Genomic DNA, 16,906 nt, shown 5'->3' on the forward strand with positions numbered 1-16,906 from the left:
AGATTCGGACCTGGGCATGTGCAAAGTAAGTTACCCATCGAAGGGCGTGTTTAAGATGACTCATACGGTTGCTGTTGGTGATGGTAGAGAGAAGGCTAACCTGCATGGATTTTTTTGAGACATAGATTAGCTCGAATGGTTTGGGTCACTATGACCAGTGACCAAAGTTAGAGTTAGTTTCAGTCAAAATCCTGTCAATGAAGCTTTGACAAAACGTTCAGGTTCTTTTGGAATTATTGGTTAACCAAGTCTAATAAACTCTCTCTTCCATCTCTCGCTCTTTCTCTCTTTCTCCCATCTCCTTATCTCCCTCCCTCCCTTGTCTTTTCTCTGTCCCATCTCCAGAACCCAGATGCGTAAGTCTCGTACCCAGAAGAGGACTGTGGCGATGGATGCCCAGGGTAAGCATGTGCACCTGGAGCGGCTGGACGACACCCCAGAGACCCTGCAACCCGATGCCCTTCAGCAACACCTGCACTTGCTGCTCCAACACTATTGCGCCAAGGAGGAGGAGGGAGGAGAGAAGGAGAAAGAGGAGGAGAGGAGAAAGAAGAAGTGATGGGCTTTTTTGATTTGCTGGCTGAGTTGTGTGTCTTCCCTTTTGGCCTCGCCCCCAATGCTACATAAGCCTCCTATCCACAAAAAACCCATGAAGTCTTGTAAGCTATTCTCTACCACAACTCTGACCCCTCTGACCCCTAACGACCCTTAACCTTTACCAGCCAGACTTCCCCTGCTAAAGACACTGGATTACGTTTTGGTTTCAATTTTTGTTTTTCCCTTTTAGTGAAACAGTTTATTATTTTATTTTTTTGCTTTTGACTTGTTTCCAGTTTTTTTTGCTCATTTTGTGACCAAAGATGGCACCCCCTTTCTCGTCGGGTGACTTAGAATATATATTTTTGTCGTTATCCTTTTGTTTGGTTCTTGTAGTTTTTGGCTGCTGTGGTACAATAAAAAAGAACAACACAAAAAAAATGCAACGAATGAAAACAGCTACAGGAAATGTATGAAGAGGGTGCACCTCGCACGTTTGCCTCATGCAGAGGCCTCTTTCTGAAGGAACGATTGTAAACATTTGTAAATAGAGAAGACTGGTAGAAAACATAACAAACAGCAATTCAAAAGCATTTGTTACATTTGTCCCACGGTACCTGCTGTACACGTACGTGTACCAATCTGTTCTGTGGTCAAGGGTGAAGGGTCTTGACCCTTTTCATCCGACTATCAAGAGATTGTTACATAGGAGTCCGTTGTCATAAACAGTTTTGGAGAGATACTGTTTTAAAGGAGTGAATGCCATAGTCTTTCATCAAGGACTTTTGAATCAGATGAGCGCAAATACGCTGTGATCTGAACCCCCATTTTACTGAAGCAAATCATCCCCATATAACCCTCCACTACAGTTCAGTTTAAAAAGTTGGCTCAAGGTGGTTACGTGTGTAATGATGTGGTGTCGTTTCTTTTACATGAGCTTTGTGAACACACGTTCAGCCCCAGCCCAGGTACAGCCCCAGGTACTGCCCCAGGTACAGCCCCAGGTACTGCCCCAGGTACTGCCCCAGGTACTGCCCCAGGTACAGCCCCAGGTACTGTCCCCATCTCCCTGTTTTTCTCTGTCTGTTTCTGTCTTATGGGTGTTGTGTAGTCAAACTTCCTTCTGAGCAGTGCATCAGACTGCTGCCACCTATGTGTGTGTGTGTGCGTGTGTGCGCACGTATGTACGTGAGTGTGTTTGTGTGTTAGTTCATAGTATCCTCACTGACATTGCGACCTGCCATTTTCGAAATAAATTATCCAGAATGTTCTCTTTTCTTGTCCTTCATGTACGCTCTTTTATCTTCCATTACTACACCTACAGGTCATACCACTAGGTACGTCGCCCCTCCTTCCCTCCCATTACTACACCTACAGGTCATAACACTAGGTACGTCGCCCCTCCTTCCCTACACCTACAGGTCATAACACTAGGTACGTCGCCCCTCCTTCCCTACACCTACAGGTCATAACACTAGGTACGTCGCCCCTCCTTCCCTCCCATTACTACACCTATAGGTCATAACACTAGGTACGTCGCCCTTCCTTCCCTCCCATTACTACACCTACAGGTCATAACACTAGGTACGTCGCCCCTCCTTCCCTCCCATTACTACACCTACAGGTCATAACACTAGGTACGTCGCCCCTCCTTCCCTCCCATTACTACACCTACGGGTCATAACACTAGGTACGTCGCCCTTCCTTCCCTCCCATTACTACCCCTACAGGTCATAACACTAGGTACGTCGCCCCTCCTTCCCTCCCATTACTACACCTACAGGTCATAATACTAGGTAGGTCGCCCCTCCTTCCCTCCCATTACTACACCTACGGGTCATAGAACTAGGTACGTCGCCCCTCCTTCCCTCCCATTACTACACCTACAGGTCATAACACTAGGTACGTCGCCCCTCCTTCCCTCCCATTACTACACCTACAGGTCATAACACTAGGTACGTCGCCCCTCCTTCCCTCCCATTACTACACCTACAGGTCATAACACTAGGTATGTCGCCCCTCCTTCCCTCCCATTACTACACCTACAGGTCATAACACTAGGTACGTCGCCCCTCCTTCCCTACACCTACAGGTCATAACACTAGGTACGTCGCCCTTCCTTCCCTCCCATTACTACACCTACAGGTCCTAACACTAGGTACGTCGCCCCTCCTTCCCTCCCATTACTACACCTACAGGTCATAACACTAGGTACGTCGCCCCTCCTTCCCTCCCGTTACTACACCTACGGGTCATAACACTAGGTACGTCGCCCCTCCTTCCCTCCCGTTACTACACCTACGGGTCATAACACTAGGTACGTCGCCCCTCCTTCCCTCCCATTACTGCACCTACGGGTCATAACACTAGGTACGTCGCCCCTCCTTCCCTCCCATTACTACACCTACGGGTCATAACACTAGGTACGTCGCCCCTCCTTCCCTCCCATTACTACACCTACGGGTCATAACACTAGGTACGTCGCCCCTCCTTCCCTCCCGTTACTACACCTACGGGTCATAACACTAGGTACGTCGCCCCTCCTTCCCTCCCATTACTACACCTACAGGTCATAACACTAGGTACGTCGCCCCTCCTTCCGTGCCATCTCATCCATCTATCAATTACTTTGATTAAAGGTAGACTCAGCAATATGACGAGGATGCAGAAAGTAAACATAGTGGGTCAATTTCCACAACAACTAAGAGCGTGGAAGCGTGAGGCTCAACTTCTCTGCTGTTTTGGTCCTGTGGCTTCCACTCTGTGAACAGCCTGAAGCAAACCTGTGCACATGTGCAGATACTGGGTGTGACTATGTGAGAGCAAAGTCTTGCATCTCACTATCTGCGGTGCTGCTCGTGGCCACATCATTTCATTGAGTCTTTCTTTAAGCCTGTTAAGATTTGTACAAGCAAGTATAGGACAGGGAGAGACCAGTGTGCTGTAGTTGTTCTGTTTAATTTGCTGTTGTTGATTAGATTTTTTTCTGTTGGTTTTATGGTATCCAATAAATGGTGATAAGATCGGCACATCATCTTGAGTTTCTGGCCGATTATTTTTGGTCTGCTTCGTGTTTGCGTGTGTTGGTAGCGTGGAGATGGAAGATCCTTGGCCCTTTGACATGCATTATTTCTTGCTCAATGGTATGTTTCCACAATCTTGTTCTGAGGGCAGATTGGTTGGAAGGCCAAGGGATGGAGCTTGAGCTATATGATTGGTTAACCAGTGTGTCAGAGGAAACACTGTACACCTGGCAACCATGTCAGCATGCACTGCATCTGGCCCACCACACGAGTCACTAGTGCACAAAGACATCCCTGCCAGCCAAACCCTCCTCTTATCCAGACTATACTGGGCCAATTGTGTGCCACCACATGGATCTCCCAGTCGTGGTGAGCTGTCAGAGACAGTGCCTGGACTCGAACCCAGAATCTCTAGTGACACAGCTAGCACTGCCTTAGACCACAGTGCCACTCAGGAGTCCACATTACCTTAGAAAGTAAACTGTTCATCATTTCTTTTGACTGGTTAGATTCAAAAGACCTAAACTTCCAGCTGATGGTGTGTGCCTGAGTGGCAGAGGGTGTAAGACATAGACTGGGATTTGAACTAGGCAACCTATCTTTTGTTTCCCTCACATTCCTTGCCTAAATGTTCTGCCCTCAGAACAAGCTCTACTGTTAATTACCATCCAAGCAATATCATTGTGATTTTGGCCCCCACAGACTTGCAAGGCCTATTCATTTCAACTGGTATACGTGGGGGTGGAGTAAACACGGAGCAGACTTCTGCGGATTACCTATTTGCCAAGTTTAATTTTGTTTCTACGTATTTATGGATGTCCAGCCAAGCTCCTCTCCTCCTCCAGTGTGCGGAGACATGGGTGTGTTTTATGTTTTGTGTGAGTGCAAGTTGAAGATGGGAAAGGGAATTTCAATTAAAACTCTTCAACCGATAAGTTGCCATTGTACGCAAGGCTTCACATGAATTCTGAAACGCTCTAGAAACCATGACTGAAACCAGAAACCAGAACTGACATGGATGTACAGTAATCTTGGGCTGGCTGGCTGAAAGCATCGTTGGGTGTTATCTGTGGTACAGACTTTAATCTATGTAATCTAATATTACAGTTCATCACTTTGCCAATTTACTTTGTGTGATCAAAATCAAAGAAAACAAAAAAAAGTCTAACTTGCATTTGATTTTATGAATCCGCATCTTGTTTCCATGGTGATAAGAATATTACACACATATAAATATCTATGAGGGCATGTATTAGTTAATAATAAAGGAGTGGAAAGTCTGAATGGCTAACATGGCATAGCAGCTACAGTGTATGTGGCAGAATATTAAATTGTACATGTGTCAAATGTGTGGTGTGGTTGTCATTTTTACTAACCATGCTTTGAAGGATTACACTACAGCCATTAGAAGTCTCATGTAATGGATTTTTATTTGTTTATTACAGTGATCACCTCACAAACTTTAAGCTATGGGCAAAGTGACATGGAAATAAGAGATTTGGCAGAAATCACATTTTATTTGATATTTCTTAAACATCTATCAGTCCTTTCTCATCATGGCAACAATATACACTTTGTCCCATAGTACAGTTCAACGTAACTTTAAAAAAAAACTATTGTCTCACCATTCCTGTAGGTATAAATGGGGGAAGTAATGGTTCTTAACACCACAGTGGACATCCTAATGGCAAACCTACACAGTGCCTTTAATCCCAAAATTCTAGGTTGACCCTGATTCAATTTTACTGCATCTCTAACTCCCTTACATTTCCATCAGCAAAACCAACCTAAACACCCATTTATGAAAATATCTACCAACTAGGAAAAACTAACCAGAACAATGTGATCCCATATGACCGTCTCCCTTCTCAGTATAAAACATTGTGTGTTGCAACTTGTCAAGTAGAGTAACTAACACCCAGGTGTCAGTGGTAAAAGGCTATTTGTCTTCCATAGGTTCTTATGCATGGACACGGGGTTGGGGAGAGAGGAGATGCTACACTAAAGAAATAGAATCATTCGCGATACATGAAAGGGTCAACAGTTCCCCCAAAAAATATAGAACCAATAAAATTCACATAATTATCATCATCCTTATGAAAATATCATGATTAGACTTTTAAACAGTGTTCCATATGTCATACAATGGCTTTGAGTAATACAAGTGAAAGAAAGAATGTAAACTATAGATCAATCATTGAGAATTCGGTCACATTGCGATGATGTAGACACAAACGCATATTATAAAACATAGGATACCATTTTTCCCTTAACATAAAGTGTCAATAAAAATTCCCAGTAATCATACTTAATATTGAGCCAGTTGAGAACAACTTGAATTGTTAAAAGATTGCAAACTAAGCTCATAATTAAACAGTTTAATATTCCAGAGTTTAAGCAAAGATATAGCGATTCACATCAATCACAAGTCTATACATCACCAAAATAAAAGCAAGCTCATGTTTGTCGTTCACTTATGTTCTTAGATTTTTCTGCACAAAGACTGACATTTAAAGAAGGATTGACAGACTAAATGTTGGTTTAAGGCTAAACCTATATCAGTTCAGTTATTGGGATTGATGTGTAATATTCAGATGAGATGAATACCTTAATGAGTTTGGTGTTGGTTCACCGCATGTTCCTGACACTGATAATATTGAAGATTGAACATTTTCCCAGATGGCATTCAAACATAAAACATGTTCAAAAAGAGGAACTCATTGTTTCAGAATAAAAAACAAAAAATGTTTAGTTATAAATGTCCTGCGATGAGACAGAAGGTGATAAAACATTTTCACTCAAATGATAAAATACAAAATTATATCGTCAAGATTGTTGTGTATTTCCTTTTCATCTTTTGCAAGAAGAATCTTCAGTTCAGCATCGACGATATGTAAACAACACTCTGAGATGGCAGAGTTGGGCCGAGATTGGATGAGGATGTGACAGACACTTGGTAGGCGGGGTCCATAGATCAGCAACAGCTGCAGGATAGGGCGTCATCTCAACTGCAATACAAAGATCATTTTGGAATTAGTAACTTGTGTTGTATTGTCAAAATGTGTGTTTGATGCTAGAGAAAGACCAAAGTGGAAACAAAGCAGACCAAGCTAGCTACATAGCTCCCGGATAAAGCAGGTTAGGTGGGCTAAGCTACAGTGCTTACTCCACTAAAAATTTTGCGATTATGCTGCGGGACTTAGAGATCATTTGTGGTTTAGTACAGTACCCTGCGTCACCACTTCATTGCTCCAGACCACCACAAGGGGGAGTTAGAGCACAGATTATGCTTTTGGGTCCTACTGTGTCTCTAACTGACAATGAATGGGCGACAAACTAAATAGAAACTGATGCACGACTTCAGTATTACTTACTAAAAACAGTTGTTACACTAAGGCTTTTATTCTTTTATTTTGTTCTTACTGTAGTACTTTAGACCGGTCACGTTGAGTGGCGCAAAGGTCTGTGTTGCTACAGATGTTGGTTCAATACCTGCGCCGGACTCAACTTTTTCCTCACTCATTTTACGTTATTTGAAAACGAAATCTCCAAAATGTTTTTATTTTTTTAAACAAAGCGATTATTATTATTATAGAATTATATAAAAAGCCAGTTGGATATTCTCACAGATATATTATTAACCCTGTTAATAGGAGGACAATATATATTGGTCATGGCTCCCAATGGGATTGCAATGCAGTTCTCCAGCTGTATCCACTGAAAGCACGCGAGGTTCAATGCACGAGGGCAAAGGGCACAGGATGGGCCGCAGAGCCGCGCACAGAAGACCGACCTAGCCCATGGGGAAGGGAGGAGGAAGAAGGCGGAGGGGGTGGACCCCCACCCTGCCACAATGGGTAGCACAGAGCAACACTAAGGGGCATTGCACTAATAATGGCCCTGACTAGGGAAACGTTCCTGCTGTTCTGTTCTTAGTGCCAGTCTGCAGGTTGAAACTAAAACCAGGTAACTAATAAATGGCATCTTTATGATTTTGTTAATAAAATAATGATAAAAATACTGTTTCAAAATGCCGATGTAAATTTAGTTATGGATCCATAACGAATTACTATGGGAATAAATATCACTGAATTACAGAAATATCCTCCAATCCTCTATAGTCCCTGTGCCCAAGAACAAAGGCAACCTGCTTAAAATGACTACAGACCCGTAGCACTCACATCCGTAGCCATGAAGTGCTTTGAAAGGCTGCTAATGGCTCACAACAACACCATTAACCCAGAAACCCTAGACCCACTCCAATTTGCATACCACCCAAACAGATCCACAGATGATGCAATCTCTATTGCACTCCACACTGCCCTTTCCCACCAGGACAATAGCAACACTTATGTGAGAATGCTATTCATCGACTACAGCTCAGTGTTCAACATCATAGTACCCTCAAAGCTCATCATTAAGCTAAGGATCCTGGGACGAAACACCTCCCTCTGCAACTGGATCCTGGACTTCCTGACGGGCCGCCCCCAGGTGGTGAGGGTAGGTAGCAACACATCTGCCACGCTGATCCTCAAACCTGGAGTTCCCCAGGGGTGCGTGCTCAGTCCCCTCCTGTACTCCCTGTTCACCCACGACTGCATGGCCAGGCAAAACTCCAACAGCATCATTACATTTGCAAACGGCACAACAGTGATAGGCCTGATCACCGACAGATGAGACAGCCTATATGGAGGAGGTCAAAGACCTGGCCGAGTGGTGCCAGTATAACAACCTATCCCTCAATGTAACCAAGACTAAGGAGATGATTGTGGACTACAGGAAAAGGAGGACCGAGCACGCCACCATTCTCATCGACGGGGCTGTAGTGGAGCAGGTTGAGATAATCAAGTTCCTTGGTGTCCACATCATCAACCAACTAGAATGGTCCAAACACACCTAGACAGTCGTGAAGAGGGCACGACAAAGCCTATTCCCCCTCAGGAATCTAAAAAGATTTGGCATGGTTCCTGAGATCCTCAAAAGGCAATTGCTCGGACTCTGACCGCAAGGTACAGAGGGTAGTGCGTACGGCCCAGTACATCACTGGGGCTAAGCTGCCTGCCATCCAGGACCTCTACACCAGGCGGTGTCAGAGGAAGGCCCTGACCCCAGCCATATACTTCTCTCTACTACCACGGTACCGGAGTGCCAAGTCTAGGACAAAGACTCCTGAACAGGTAATCAAATGGCTACCAGGATTATTTTCATTGTGTGCCCCCTCCCCTCCAAACCAACCTCTCTTTTTACGCTGCTGCTACTCTCTGTTTATCATATTTGCATAGTCACTTTAACTATACATTCATGTACATACTACCTCAATTGGGCCGACCAACCAGTGCTCTCGCACATTGGCTAACCGGGCTATTTGCATTGTGTACTGCCACCCACCAACCCCTCATTTACGCTACTGCTACTCTGTTCATCATATATGCATAGTCACTTGAACCATATCTACATACTATCTCAATCAGCCTGACTAACCGGTGTCTGTATGTAGCCTCGCTACTTTTATAGCCTGTCTTTTTATTGTTGTTTTATTTCCTTACTTACCTATTGTTCACCTAATACCTTTTTTGCGCTATTGGTTAGAGCCTGTAAGTAAGCATTTCACTGTAAGGTCTATACCTGTTGTATTCGGCACACGTGACAAATAAACTTTGATTTGATATGCAACTATTGGCAGAGAGTCACGTCATATTTTTCGATATACTGAAGGCCTACCGTAGGCGACATGAGTCTCACTAGTGTTGAGTAATGTGCTGTTAAAAGTGGTATAGGTCTTATTTATTTTATTTAATGAGCATATTTAAGTTAGAAGCAATAGGATTTGAAGCAATAGCCTACAACCATTTTAGTTTCATGCTGCTCTGAGACGGAGATTCAGTCCAAAAACAACAAAAAAAGTGGTGATCCTAACTAGGATTAAATGTCAGGAATTGTGAAAAACGGAGTTTAAATGTATTTGGCCAAGGTGTATGTAAACTTCCGACTTCAACTGTACATAGCGTAGACCACACTATATAAAGTAGCAGGCTAGTAGCTACATAGTGCAGACAATACTACATACAGTAGCCCCTAGTGCAGGTGGAGCAGATACAGGACAGATACAGATGCTGGACAGTTACAGGACAGGGACTGTAGGTACAACGTTCTTAGCCAGGTAGGGATATGAGGTTCAACGAAGAACCAATACAGCTCCACAATGAATTCAGCTAACCAAGACAGCACTGAGAGAGCACCTCTAAGTGTCCACCTCACCTTACTTGGCGGGCACAGTGGGTGAGCCAGAGCGGTGGAAGTGGATGTTCTGCCACTTGGCGTCACGGCGCTGCCAGATGCGTGTCTCCTCTGACTGCATGGTGCGCGGCATGCCACTGGCGTCCATGTACTGGGTGAGGCGGATGTAGGCGATGCACGCCGCATCCTCGCCGATCAGGTGCACGTGGGGGTTGAGCAGGATGGTGTGGACGGGCCCTTGCTTGCTCCTGGACAGAGCTGGATGAGAGAGGGGAGATGGAGGGAAATGGATCAAATCAGTACACAATCTAGGTAATTAATGCCTCTACAGACATTGGTCTTCATATGGCTATGTGTTGATCTTTAATGCTACGAGTGCATAATGGGATGCAGGTACCGTTCTCAAAGTAGAACTTGTGGAAGTCAGTTCCCTCCACTAGGTTTCCCAAGGCCTCTGGTTCAAAGGATGTCAGGCCGGGATCACAGATCTTCCTGTGGGAGAAAACGGGGAACACAATGAAGATCGGATTGCATATGTGTTTTTGAACGGTGTAGTGTTAGAAATCCCAAATCACTAACGTGTAGGCTTCAAAGTCTCCGTTGTTGATGGCCTCAATCAGCTGCTCAGTCACTTTGATGATCTCCTGCTTACGAGCTGAAGGTGAGCAAGAGACAGAATTTTTTGGGACATTTTCACAAGTTGCCTAAAACTGTCCCACAGCCATAGGTGATTAGAGTAAGACACCCCTGATGTGTTGAGTCATCTAGTGAGTCTTTGTAGAGATGTTGAGGGATTTACATTAACCCAAGTAGTGGTAGCAATGCAGCCCAAAACACAGCCAAGAGGTCCAGGGGCAAAGGGGTGTATTCATTATGGCGATTCTGTTTCAAAACATTTTACAACAGAAACAGTTTAAACAAAAAATGTTTTGCAATTAAAACGGGTCCCACCCCGTTTTGTTCTGTTTGCTCTTGTTTGGTTCTTAAACGGTCAACGGTTATCTTTGCAAGACAATTAATAAACCACAGGTTCACCACTTACACACACACGGGAAAAATCAGTGTGTTTCACCATCATTACCACATAACAGACATGATTTCATTACCTCGCAAATTGCGTAGGCAAGCTACGAGACAATGAATGTAAAGAAAAACAAAGGTTTTGTGGTTTAGCAAATCTCTTATTGTGCTCAACAACATGAATTTGAGGTAGATGTCAAATGGAATGGTAGTGAGACTGACCCATAGAAAACATGCATCACAACTTAGTCCCAAAAAGGAGAAATAGATCAAATGCCATTTCCTCAACTCTTTACCTTCGACACCTTGGTCCCCTCTGACACTTTCAATCGACGTGACTGACAGAACGCAAAAGATGCAAATAAGAAACATTTTCCCTCAGTTCTCAGAAGATTGTTCACCAGTAGCAGTAAAATACTCCACCGTTCACAGATATTGACCGAGTGAAAGACCAACAACACTCCAGCTATGTCTTACATTAGCCATCAGTGATTGGCTACTATCCTAGCAGCTAGTCTGATACATCTGAAAATAGGGTCAGTTTACTCAACGTGTTCTTTGACATTTTGCTGTCGCACAGTCCAACATGTACAAACTCACCAACAGATCAGTGACAGACCTTGCTCTCTAGCAGTCTGTTTGCTATGAAGCAACAATGCTCCTCCCCTGTAAGAGGAAGGCGTAATCTGTCCCCCTGATAACACAAAACAGCACACGGCAGGAAAACAAAGCTGTTTTTCGCTGTTGATTATTATCTAAACAGAAGTAGATCAACGGCACTTGAGACTGAACACACACACAACATTGTCTTATGTTTGCCATTTCTATTCCTTTAGGTGCCAGCATTACTCTTTAACATGTTGCTTCCTATGAGGTGCTGTATACTGAGCTGCGCACACACACAATAGCTGCGAAGGAGATTTTCTGAATAGAACAGCTCACTCAGCACTTCTCCACCAAACGCAATCCACTTGTGCAAATGTGCTGTCAATGTAGAGACATTTAACGGTCAACGAAACCATCCCGTTCCTGAAAGTCGTCAGTGCCGTGTGCAAAGAACAACCTCGATCCAAACTAGTCCTTAAAGTATACTCAATCTCATTTAGAATGTTCACGGTCAACCCCGGAGCTGACGACATTCTGTCTCACCCTCCCCGTACGCATCAACACAGCAGTAATAGATTCTAAGCCCAATTTTGGTGTAATACATTGACAAAGACTTATGAGGAGACCGTGGTGAGAAACTCAGTCCTGGTTAGACCATGACCTCCAGAGGGCAGCACAGTACACACATAGTGGACGCCTGTGTGGCAGACCGGTGCTGAAGCAGAGTGTACTGTAATACCAGGCCAACGTACAGATTGCAACCTCAGTAAGACAAGGGCTACTTTTCAATAGCTTTCTCTCACAGGGTTCCATGACAAACACTAAGAGGTTTCTATGCCTTTGTTTAGTCTTTGGTAATGAGTGCCAGGTACAATGAGGGAACTATTTGCATTTATAGCCACTCACCAGGTGCACCAAATGATCCTAAAAGTCATATCCTAAACAAATGTGGACTTCCAATGATGCATATCTGATAGCGGTCAAGACGATATGAAGGGAGGTTCAGGGATAGTGAGGCCTAGAGGGCAGTGGGAAACGGTTCTGCCCTCTCCGCTCACTCTGCTCTGGGTGAACTTACACTGCATGTCGCTGGGGCCCAGGCTAGGCAGGGGCCCAAGGGGTTGCAGAGGCTGGGGCCCCTGAGTGTGGGTGACAGAGAGTAAGACCAAAGGAGGAGGAGCAGGTAGCAGGTGAGCAGGGCCCTCAGACCATAGTGGTACAACTCATCCCTACTGGGCCAAACACTGGGAGAATACCAGCAGGAGGATGAAGAGGAAGATGAGGGGGAGTAGTAGTATGAGCCTGAGTGCCCCCGCAAGAAGAGAGGGGAACTTGGGGAGGAGGGACAGGAGACTAGGATAAAGGGGGAGGGGTGACAAGGGACATTGGAATGAGAGGTAGGTGGGTGGATGAGTGGGTAGGTGGGTGGATGGATGGGTGGGTAGATGGATGAATAGCTGGGTAGGTGGATGGATTTAGATTTTTTTTATTTTTAACTAAGAACAGATACAGCCCGTGGTTCACTCCAGACTTGACCAGCACAAAAACATCCTGTGTCGTCATGCATTAGCATCGGATAGCCCCCGCAACTTTTCAGGGAAGTTAGGAACCAATATACACAGGCAGTTAGCAAAGCAAAGGCTAGCTTTTTCAAACAGGAATTTGCATCCTGTAGCACAAACTCCAAAAAGTTTTGGGACACGAAAGTCCATGTACAATAAGAGCACCTCCTCCCAGCTGCCCACTGCACTGAGGCTAGGAAACACTGTGACCACCGATAAAGCTACGATAATCGAGAATTTCAATAAGCATTTTTCTACGGCTGTCCATGCTTGCCACCTAGCTACCCCGATCAACAGCCCGGCACCCCCACAGCAACTTGCCCAAGCCTCCCCCATTTCTCCTTCACCAAAAAATCCAGATAGCTGATGTTTTGAAAGAGCTGCAAAATCTGCTCTGTCTTTCTAAGGACTTCGAAAGCCAAGTTAACAAACAGATCACCGACCATTTAGAATCCCACCGTACCTTCTCTGCTATAGAATCTGGTTTCAGAGCTGGTCATGGGTGCACCTCAGCCAAGCTCAAGGTCCTAAACGATATCATAACCACCATCGATAAAAGACAATACTGTGCAGCAGTCTTCATCAACCTGGCCAAGGCTTTTGACTCTGTCAATCACTGCATTCTTATCAGCAGACTCAACAGTATTGGTTTCTCAAATGATTGCCTCGCCTGGTTTGCCAACTACTTCTCAGATAGAGTTCAATGTGTCAAATAGGAGGGCCTGTTGTCCGGACCTCTGGCAGTCTATGGGGGTGCCACAGGGTTCAATTCTCGGGCAGACTCTTTCTCTGTATACATCAATGATGTCACTCTTGCTGCTGGTGAGTCTCTGATCCACCTCTACGCAGACGACACCATTCTGTATACTTCTGTCCCTTCTTTGGACACTGTGCTAACAAACCTCCAGGCGAACTTCAATGCCATACAACTCTCCTTCCGTGGCCTCCAACGGCTCTTAAATGCTTGTAAAATTAAATGCATGCTCTTCAACCAATCACTGCCCTCATCCGCCCGCCCGTCTAGCATCACTACTCTGGACGGTTCTGACTTAGAATATGTGGGCAACTACAAATACCTAGGTGTCTGACTAGACTGTAAACTCTCCTTCCAGAATCACATTAAACATCTCCAATCCAAAATTAAATCTAGAATCGGCTTCCTATTTCGCAACAAAGCCTCCTTCACTCATGCTGCCAAACATACCCTCGTAAAACTGACTATCCTACCGATCCTTGACTTCGGTGAAGTCATTTACAAAATCGCCTCCAACACTCTACTCAGCAAATTGGATGTAGTCTATCACAGTGCTATCCGTTTTGTCACCAAAGCCTCATATAATACCCACCACTGCGACCTGTATGCTCTCGTTGGCTGGCCCTCATTACATTTTCTTCACCAAACCCACTGGCTCCAGGTCATCTATAAGTCTTTGCTAGGTAAAGCCCAGCCTTATCTCAGCTCACTAGTCACCATAGCAGCACCCACTCGTAGCACATGCTCCAGCAGGTATATTTCACTGGTCAGCCCAAAACCAACTCCTCTTTGGCCGCCTTTCCTTCCAGTTCTCTGCTGCCAATGACTGGAACGAATTGCAAAAATCACTGAAGCTGGAGTCATATCTCCCTCACTAACTTTAAGCATCAGCTGTCAGAGCAGCTCACAGATCATTGCACCTGTACACAGCCCATCTGTAAATAGTCCACCCAACTACCTCTTACACTTATTGTTATTTATTTTTTGCTCCTTTGCATCTCAATATTTCTACTTGAACATTCATCTTCTGCACATCTATCACTCCAGTGTTAATTGCTAAATTGTTATTATTTCACCACTATGACCAATTTATTACCTTACCTCCCTAATCTTACTACATTTACACACACTGCATATATATTTTTTCTATTGTGTTATTGACTGTATGTTTGTTTATTCCATGTGTAACTCTGTGTTGTTGTTTGTGTCGCACTGCTTTGCTTTATCTTGGCCAGGTCACAGTTGTAAATGAGAACTTGTTCTCAACTGGCCTACCTGGTTAAATATTTTTTTTTTTAAATGGCGTCACTAGGCGAGTGACACTTGGGGACTCATATGGTCCTGTGTGTTGGGTTGCTGCTTCACAATGAGTTGTGGCCAAAAACATGGTTTTGATTATTTGGAAAATAAAAAAAAGGGGCAAGACGATGTCCAAAATATTTTTTCAAAACACATCCTACAGTCTTCAACTCCTACACACAACGTGATAAAACCACTACCGTGTGAAATTGGCAAATTAAATGCCTTCATCTTTCAAACAAAGGAGCTGCCAAAAGAAAACAAAGTAGAATATGAAATTGGCGAGCCTCTAGCTGCACATAAACGTTAGAAACACCTACACACGTTTAGTAGTGCGACCGTTACATACATCCATGACCCGGCAGTAATCATCCGTCAGGGATTGCAAAAGTGGACACAAAGCGACACTGAAATGCTAGGAAACCTTAATTTACTTTCCACACAATACCGCCGTAGCACAGTAGATAGGAGTCCTAGGACATTCTGGTGCTCTCAAATGGGTTTTTGTGACAAAGGGATTGTTCAAAGCAGGTAGCTCATGAGATTGCCTGACCAAATGTCATCCTACTCTCTTAGATGTTCAAAGGGGCCTTTTAAAGGTCTAGAAGGGGAAGATTCCTTCTGGTGATTAGGGTCTTGTAACACTCCCCAGAAGGTATGATGGCATTATGAGGTAAAACCTTCCATTTGAAGTGGGAGGTGAACAAATTACTATCTGTAATGGTAGAGTGGAGACACACACATACAGACTGTTCTGGCTCAGCAGACCATCAGAGCAGCAGCAAGAATGGAAATCATGCGTGGTAGCAGAGCCTGATTCAGCTCCCTAAAAGACCTGTTCTGTCCACACCATGGTAGACTCCGCCTGCTCTCAAACCTCTCCTTGGGGTTCCCCAGCCGTTCCATGTATTTTAAATATCGTACAGCTAGCACACCGGATTCAAATTGTAAACTACATTCCATGTAGTAATGTGGATAGATGTAACATTCCACGTGGTAATATGGATAGACGTAACATTCCACGTGGTAATGTGGTAAGACGTAACATTCCACGTGGTAATGTGGATAGACGTAACATTCCACGTGGTAATGTGGATAGACGTAACATTCCATGTGGTAATGTGGATAGACGTAACATTCCACGTGGTAATGTGGATAGACGTAACATTCAACGTGGTAATGTGGTAAGACATAACATTCCACGTTTGGAGGATGGCAGTGCATGTCTAAGGAATGAGATCAGAAGACGAAGTGAATTCATTTAAATGAAAAAGCCAAATGAATGGATGCCTGGATAAACAAAAGCATATCTGATGAATTCACATGCAAGAAAATTGTAAATGGTACAAAGAAAAATTGGAATTTTAACAGCCAACATATTCATGCAAAATCAGTAGGATAACAACATGCAATACATGGAGCCCTAACGCTGAAGAATCATGAGTTACACTACATGCTAAGTCAGGGGTACGCAGGCACACCAGGAACAGGGTTGCCTGCCCCTGTGCTAAGCCAGCACCTCAGTGCTGTGATAATAACATATTACCTTTCACTTGAGCAGAGAGCTAACACAGTGCTACTAGCCTAATACAGGTGGCTAGCCCTTCATGCTAGGGACAGAGCGGCGTTGGGGACAGAGCGGTTTGTTTATTTTTCTAGTCGTTTGTGTGCTCCTACCTTTCACGTCCTCATCTTCCATGGTGGTGTTAGCGCTCTCGCTGGACTCCTGTTGGACAAGAACAAACAGAGAGCAACAATGAACACCTGCCAGTTGTAGAGACTGGATTCAGCGTGAGCACAGGATAAGTGATGTACTGTCAGATGGGGGATTTTTATTTTCTTTTGTAGACGGGACCGGTGGTCCGTAT

At 44.4% G+C, this 16,906-nt stretch overlaps 2 protein-coding genes across 48 annotated transcripts in view; one reads left to right on the forward strand and one right to left on the reverse strand.

Annotated features, from left to right (window-relative positions):
- Positions 1-5,610, forward strand: part of LOC109896512 (ankyrin-2) — a 145,872-nt gene extending 140,262 nt beyond the window's left edge. For 29 of the 35 annotated variants that reach the window (XM_031832528.1, XM_031832508.1, XM_031832519.1 and 26 more), the window contains one exon: positions 346-5,610. In XM_031832528.1, the coding sequence (XP_031688388.1) occupies positions 346-360 (15 nt within the window). In that variant the 3' untranslated portion in view covers positions 361-5,610. The remainder of the gene's footprint in view (positions 1-345) is intronic. The other 6 variants (XM_031832532.1, XM_031832535.1, XR_004211071.1 and 3 more) reach the window with 5 other exon arrangements.
- Positions 4,972-16,906, reverse strand: part of LOC109897118 (calcium/calmodulin-dependent protein kinase type II delta chain) — a 97,446-nt gene continuing 85,511 nt past the window's right edge. For all 13 annotated transcript variants that reach the window (XM_020491680.2, XM_020491679.2, XM_031832544.1 and 10 more), the window contains 5 exons: positions 16,716-16,764; positions 10,377-10,452; positions 10,195-10,289; positions 9,819-10,055; positions 4,972-6,568 (listed from right to left, as the gene is read on the reverse strand). In XM_020491680.2, coding sequence (XP_020347269.1) covers positions 9,820-10,055; positions 10,195-10,289; positions 10,377-10,452; positions 16,716-16,764 — 456 coding nt within the window. In that variant the 3' untranslated portion in view covers positions 4,972-6,568; position 9,819. The remainder of the gene's footprint in view (positions 6,569-9,818; positions 10,056-10,194; positions 10,290-10,376; positions 10,453-16,715; positions 16,765-16,906) is intronic.

The sequence above is a fragment of the Oncorhynchus kisutch genome, linkage group LG9 (genome assembly GCF_002021735.2).
Source record: "Oncorhynchus kisutch isolate 150728-3 linkage group LG9, Okis_V2, whole genome shotgun sequence".
Classification (NCBI taxonomy): domain Eukaryota; kingdom Metazoa; phylum Chordata; class Actinopteri; order Salmoniformes; family Salmonidae; genus Oncorhynchus; species Oncorhynchus kisutch.